Source organism: Cervus elaphus, chromosome 15 (assembly GCF_910594005.1).
Source record: "Cervus elaphus chromosome 15, mCerEla1.1, whole genome shotgun sequence".
Taxonomy (NCBI): Eukaryota; Metazoa; Chordata; class Mammalia; order Artiodactyla; family Cervidae; genus Cervus; species Cervus elaphus.
In genome coordinates, this window is record NC_057829.1 from 93731200 (window position 1) to 93738814 (window position 7615).

Genomic DNA, 7615 nt, shown 5'->3' on the forward strand with positions numbered 1-7615 from the left:
ATGGGGCTGGAGGCGGGAGCATGGGCTGGGGGAGGGGCTCAGCCGTGGCGCCTGGGAACTGGCTCAGCTGTAAGTGGATCACAAACAAGGAAGTGAGGACGGGGATGGGGCTAGAAGCGCTAGAGGACAGTGTTTCTCGGAGTACAAAATGAAAAGAGAAGTAAATGAAGGGTATACGGCTTTCGGAAGAGTGTTGGGTTTGGAAGTTAAGGAATAAACAGACTCCTGTGAAGCAGTCGGGTCAGCCCTTCCTTTCCAAGACCAGGCTGCCTTCTGAGATGGTCACCTGGGTAGAGTCTGGCGCCAGCGTCGTGTAACCTCTGTCACAGGTCTGTGCACACATGGAGCACGGCCTTGGGGCTGCTCCCGGCTGGGCCACAAGGTCCAACGAGACTCTGGTGACAGAATTCGTGCTTCAGGGCTTCTCGGAGCACCCCCGCCTGCAGCTGCCCCTTTTCGGCTGCTTCTTCTCCCTCTACACCGTGGCACTCACGGGCAACGCTGTGATCATCGCCGTGGTCAGCCACAGCGCCAGCCTCCAAAGCCCCATGTACTTTTTCCTCTGTAATCTGGCTGCCATGGATATTGTCTGCACCTCATCTGTGCTGCCCAAGGCGCTGGCGGGCCTGGCCTTCGAGGAAAACACCATCTCCTTCCCGGGGTGCATGGCCCAGCTGTTCTTCCTCACCTGGTCCGCATCTTCCGAGCTGCTGCTGCTGACGGTCATGGCCTACGGCCGCTACGTGGCCATCTGCCGCCCGCTGCACTACAGCACATGGATGAGCCGGCGGTTGTGCAGGTTGCTGGCCGTGGGCGTGTGGGCCGTCTGTGCCCTCAACGGGTCGCTGCACGCTGGGCTGATGACGCGGCTGTCCTTCTGCGGCCCCAACGTTATCGCACACTTCTTCTGCGAGATCCCCCCACTCCTGCTGCTCTCCTGCAGCCCCACACTTGTGAACAGCATCATGACTGTCTTAGCCGATGCCTTCTATGGAGTCGTCAACTTCCTGCTCACTCTGGCTTCCTACGGCTGCATCGTCGCCAGCATCCTGCGCATGCGCTCGGCTGCCGGCAGGCGGCGGGCCTTCTCCACCTGCTCCTCCCACCTTCTGGTGGTCGCCGTGTACTACTCCGCAGTGTTCTGTGCTTACATCAGTCCGGCCTCCAGCTACCGCCCTGAGAGAAGCAAGGTGTCCGCAGTGCTCTACACGATGCTGAGCCCCACCCTGAACCCCATCATCTACTCTCTGAGGAACACGGAGGTTAAACATGCCCTGGGGAGACTTGTGCAAGCCCTTCTCCGCCCTGGGGTGCATGGGCTGCCTCCCTGAGACCAGCTTGGAGGAGAAAGAGCTGGCTATCATCCTCTCAGTACCCTTACCCTCGAGTTGGGGCCCTGTGCACCCAATAAGGCCTCAGCTGCAGAACTGTAGACCCAGGTCCTGGGAGGTGGCCTTCTTGCATCCAGGTAAACATCTCTCCACCCCTGGGTGGCCTCCAGGAACCTGACCCTCAACCTTCTTCAAGGCCCCTCTCAACTCAGCTTTTCCTTGGTTGTCCCAACCTGCCACACAGTACTAGCTCCAGCTGAAAGGGCCACTGGCTGTATCTTCTCACCTTCTGTGGTCTCTGCACAGACCCTCCCTCAGTGCACGGTTGGGTCCTGATCTTCAAGTTACCCTGCCACATCCCTCAACTTCCTTCATCTTCCCCAACAGCCCCTCCCTCTGCCTCCTGCAGCTGGTTACCTGGCATCACATGGCCAGGTCCCGCTTTACCTGGGCCTTTAGAGCTTGTCCGCACATCTGCCTGGAGCCCACATAACTCATCCACATTCCGCTCGGCCTCACTCAGCCTGTGTCATGTTCTACCTGGGCCTCATGGAACTATCCCTTGTTTTACCTGGGCTCAGAGTCCTGTCACCTGTTCTGTTTGACCACACAATCTGACTCCTAATCTACCTGGCCTTACTCAACCTTCCCTGGTTCTACTTTGAACTGTAAATCCATGTAACAACTGTCTCTTTGACCGCGTTTTAGTTCTTTTTTATTTTTTTGCCTGTACCACAACCTTGTGGAATTAGTTCCCCAACCACAGAATGAACCCAGGCCAAGAGCAATGAAAGCACCAAGTCCTAACCCCTGGACCACCAGGGAATTCCCTACATTTTAGTTCTTGTTCTTGGTGTTGCATAGATGAATAATGGGTCTCTTCAGATAAACATGTTCAATCAAATAAAACTTCCTTCAGAGAATGTAGGGAGATTGATGTTTCATTCCCAGTCTTTCTTCTATTCTAAACCTTTTATCATCGAGGCAACATCAGTAAGTCTTAAAGTGGTCATATATCATGAAAGAAGAAAACAAAGGAATAACGAAAAGTCTGAGTGTGCAGCTTGGAGTTAAGATAAAATTCCAATGCTCTTATCAACAACCAAACAGTCAAGCTTTTTGAGGCCAAAGGCAAATCCCCAGGGGAATCTGAGGCTGGTGTCCAGACAAGAGTGGTTTCCCCCACCCCAGGGAAGATCGAAATCCTTGGCCTTGGAGAAGCAGAGCAGGCATGCAGGTGCAGGGTCCCTTAGCAGGCTGGATGCAAGCTGCATCATAGCTCAGGGATATGAGGTTGGAGAGGCCCATGGTTTACCCCCAGAGTAGGGGAGCCTGTGTGGTCAGCCTTACCTGGAACTCTCTCTGCCCAACAGTAGAAGTGACTGTTTTCTGGATGTCCATGGCTTAGACTTAGTAATGGAGAAACTTAACATTTTCTAAGGAAGGGGTGAAAAATAACAGAGAGGCTGCAGGACCTGAGAAGTCCTGTTCCTGAGTTGAGGAAACTCTACTTCCTCTCAGTTTGTGTCCTGGTCTCAGCTCAGACAGAGCAAACCATTCACAGACAGCATCAATGTGTGCACCACAGCTGAAATTGCATGTATGAGCCATAAAGCCTAGTTAACTGTCCCGGGATGATTAATATCTATATGGGAAAAACAAATTTTATCCTTAGCCCCTAACATATGCAAAAATCAGTTCCACATGACTTAAGATATAAATATGAAAGGCAGAACTTTAAAAATGGCAACTAGCCTTCTGATCTTTCTAGGGCAAAGACAGATTTTAAAGTCAAAAAAGTGCTAATTCCAAAATAAAAGACTGATAATTTTAAACTGTTTATAAGAAAAATTCGACAAATAGTGTGAAAACATAGCCCAAAGAGAAGGAAAAATCAATGCAATACATAAAACTTAAGAAGGATCATTAACTAGGATACATATACATTCCTACAAACAATGAGAGAAAGAAACCACAAAGGAAGAGTAAGTACATAAGTAGGCATTTTACAAAAGAAGATACAAGTTTGAAGAATAAACATTCATGAAGAGATTCTCTACTTCATTCATAATCAGAGAAATGCACATTGGGACCAGGATTAACTGCCATTAATCTGTTAGATGGGTAAACATTAAAAAACCCATTAGTACTTAGTGTTGCAAATGGACAGGACCACTTGGACAGCTGATAAGAGTTTTTATTGTTGTTTAGTTGCTAAGTCATGTCCAACTCTTCCCAACCCCGTGGACTGCAGCACACCAGGCTTCCCTGTCCCTCACCATCGCCCGGAGTTTGCCCAAGTTCATGTCCATTGAATTGGTGATGCCATCCAAGTATCTCATCCTCTGTCACCCTTTTCTCTTTCTGCCTTCAATCTTTCCCAGCAGCAGTGTTTTTTTCCAATGAGTCAGCTGTTCGCATTAGGTACACAAAATATTGGAACTTCAGTTTCAGCATTAATCCTTCCAATGAACATTCAGGGTTGATTTCCTGTAAGGTTGACTGGTTTGATTGCCTTGCTTTCCAAGGGAATCCCAAGTTTTCTCCAGCACCACAGTTTGAAAGCATCAGTTCTTCAGTGCTCTGCCTTCTTTATTGTCCAGCTCTCACATCCATACATGACTACTGGAAAAAAAACATAGCCTTAACTATATGGACCTTTGTCAGCAAAGTGATGTCTTTGCTTTTTAATAGATGGTGCCAGTGGTAAAGAACCCATCTGCCAATGCAGGAGACATAAGAGACACAGATTCGATCCCTGGGTTGGAAGATCCCCTGGAGAAGGGCATGAAAACCCACTCCAATATTCCTGCCTGGAGGATTCCATGGACAGGGGAGCCGGTAGGCTATAATTCATGGGGTCACAGGGTCAGACACAACTGAAGCAACTTAGCACTCAAGTTTGACACAGCTTTCCTGCCCAGAAACAATCATCTTCTAATTTCATGGCTGCAGACCCCATCCACAGTGATTTTAGAGCCCAAGAGAAGAAAATCTGTCACTGCTTCCACCTTTTCCCCTTCTATTTGCCAGGAAGTTATGGGACCAGATGACATAAGTTCAAATACTTAGGAAGTCACATGGTGTTATGTATCATGTAGCCCTTGACACACCTGATCTAGAGATGCTCTTGCAAAGTGTTCCAGGAAGCATGCATGAAAATGGTCTGAGCAACACTCTTTGCAGCAACAGAAACATGGGAGTGATCTGATGGATAGTGGACCACCCTGGTCACTAACTGGCACCTGCAGCTCACAAGGTGCATAGAGGTTATGATGGAATCACGTCTAGAAACACAAAAGTAAGAAAAATGAAACAGTACAAGTAATAAAATTATTGAGAAAATTAGAAGGGAAATTTGGGACAGTGGTCACCTCAGAAGGGAGGCAGGGGGATAGGCAGGCAGATGCAGTTGGAGGGGATGTGGCAGTTCTGGTTAGCAGTGGATTGCTTGGTGTGGATTATGTTTTTATACCTTAATTTGCATCAAGCATTTCTTGTACATTCTTTTCAACTTAGCAGTTAAGATATCTAGGTTAGTGACCACACCATTGTGCTTATCTGGGTTATTAAGGCCTTTTTTGTTCAGTTCTTCTGTGTATTCTTGCCACCTCTTCTTAATCTCTTCTGCTTCTGTTAGGTCCTTACCGTTACTATCCTTTATTGAGCCCATCTTTGCATGAAATGTTCCCTTGTTATCTCTAATTTTCTCCAAGAGATCTCTAGTCTTTCCCATGCTGTTGTTTTCTTCTATTTCTTTTCATTGCTCACTTAAGAAGGCTTTCTTTTCTCTCCTTGCTATTCTTTGGAACCCTGCATTCAGTTGGGTATATCTTTCCTTTTGTCTCCTCTCCTTTTCTCAGCTATTTTTTTTTTTTCTCAGCTATTTTTAAGGTCTCCTCAGACAACCATTTTGCCTTGTTGCATTTTTCATTGGGATGATTTTTGTCACCACTGCCTGTACAATGTTACAAACCTTTAGCCATAGCTCTTCAGGCACTCTATCAGATCTAATCCCTTGAATCTATTTGTCACTTCCACAGTATAATCATAAGGGATATGGTTATCATTCATACATGAATGACCTAGTGGTTTTCCCTACTTTCTTAAATTTAAGTCTGAATTATACAAAAAGGAACTCATGATCTGAGCCACAGTCAGCTCCAGGTTTTGTTTTGGCTGACTTCTCCTTCTGTTGCAAAGAATATAATCAATCTGATTTCAGTATTGACCATCTGGTGGTATCCATGTGTAGAGTCATCTCTTCTGTCGTTGAAAGAGGGTGCTTGCTCTGACCAGTGCATTCTCTTAGCAAAACTGTTAGTCTTTGTCCTGCTTCAATTCTATACTCCAAGGCCAAACTTGCCTGTTACTCCAGGTATCTCTTGACTTCCTACTTTTGCATTCCAATCCCCTATGATGAAAAGGACATCTTCTTTTGGTGTTTGTTTGTTCTAGAAGGTCTTGTAGGTCTTCATAGAACCATTTGAATTCAGCCTCTTTGGCGTTAGTGGTTGGCGCATAGACTTGAATTACTGTGATGTTGAATAGTTTGTCTTGGAAATGAACCAAGATCATTCTGTCATTTTTGAGACTTCTTTGGCATTAGTGGTTGGTGCATAGACTTGAATTACTGTGATATTGAATAGTTTGTCTTGGAAATGAACCAAGATCATTCTGTCATTTTTGAGACTTCACCCAAGTACTACATTTGGAACTCTTTTGTTGACTATGAGGGCTGCTCCATTCCTTCTAAGGGATTCTTGCCCACAGCAGTAGATACAGTGGTCATCTGAATTAAATTTTCCCATTCCTTTTCAATTTAATTCACTGATTTCTAAAATGCTGATGTTCACTCTCACCATCTTCTGCTTAATGACCTGGGTAACCACAGTGGTGTGATCACTAACCGAAAGCCAGACATCCTGGAATGTGAAGTCAAATGGGCCTTAGGAAGCATCACCAAGAACAAAGCTAGTGGAGGTGATGGAATTCCAGCTGAGCTATTTCAAATCCACAAAGGTCATGCTGTTAAAGTGCTGCACTCAATATGGCAGTGAATTTGGAAAACTCAGCAGTGGCCACAGGACTGGAAAAACTCAGCTTTCATTCCAACCCCAAAGAAAGACAATGCCAAAGGAAGTTCAAACCACTGTACAATAGCATTCATTGCACATGCTGGTGAGGTAACGCTCCAAGTCCCTCAAGCTAGGGTTCAGCAGTACATGGACTGAGAACTTGAAGATATATAAGTTGGCTTTAGAAAAGCTTTGTTCATAGCGATGTTTCCTAAGGCCCACTTGACTTCACATTCCAGGATGTCTGGCTCTAGGTGAGTGATCACACCACGGTGATTACCTGGGTCATGAAAATCTTTTCTGTATAGTTCTTCTGTGTATTCTTGTCACCTTCTTAATATCTTCTCCTTTTGTTAGGTCCATACCATTTCTGTCCTTTATTGAGCCCATCTTTGCATGATATGTTCCCTTGGTATCTCTAATCTTCTTGAAGAGATCTCTAGTCTTTCCCTTTCTATTGTTTACCTCTATTTCTTTGTATTGATCACAGAGGAAGGCTTTCTTATCTCTCCTTGCTATTCTTTGGAACTCTCCATTTGGATGGATATATCTTTCCTTTTCTCCTTTGCCTTTAGCTTCTCTTCTTTTCTCAGCTGTTTGTAAGGCCTCCTCAGACAACCATTTTGCCTTTTTGCATTTCTTTTTCTTGGGGATAGTTTTGGTCACCACCTCCTGTACAATGTCACGAACCTCTGTCCATAGTTCTTCAGGCACTCTGTCTATCAGATCTAATCCCTTGAATCTATTTTTCACTTTCAGTGTATAATTGTAAGGGATTTGATTTAGGTCATATCTGAATGGTCTAGTGGTTTTCCCTTCTTTCTTCAATTTAAGTCTGAATTTTGCAACAAGGTGTTCATGATCTGAGCCACAGTCAGTTCCTGGTCTTGTTTTTGCTGACTGTATATAGAGCTTCTCCATTTTCGACTGCAAAGAATATAACCAATCGGATTTTGGTATCGACCATCTATCTGGTGATGTCTGTGTGTAGCAAAGAACAAATAGCTTCAGTAGGTGTTTCTCCTTTTGCCTCTCTCTGGCGCCCTCTGGTGGGTCTTACAATGGCTGGTCCCCGCTCTGAGTCCATCCTTCCACAGACATCACTGTCCTAGGCAGATTCTTCTCTTGCCATGTCAACCTGCCACTGCCTGCCCCCCACCCTGCTCCTGCCGACCCCCCCGGCCATTCCCCACAACTCTGTGCTGG

The 7615-nt window shown here is 45.9% G+C and overlaps 1 protein-coding gene across 1 annotated transcript; it reads left to right on the forward strand.

The window, feature by feature from the left end:
* Positions 1 to 341: 341 nt before the first annotated feature.
* LOC122708574 (olfactory receptor 13A1-like) lies at positions 342 to 5061 on the forward strand (the record flags this gene model as incomplete). Its single annotated transcript, XM_043924783.1, has 2 exons — positions 342 to 1286; positions 5050 to 5061. Coding segments are annotated over exons 1-2 (957 nt in total), but the record flags the coding sequence as incomplete, so codon positions are not given.
* Between the last annotated feature and the right edge of the window lie 2554 nt (positions 5062 to 7615).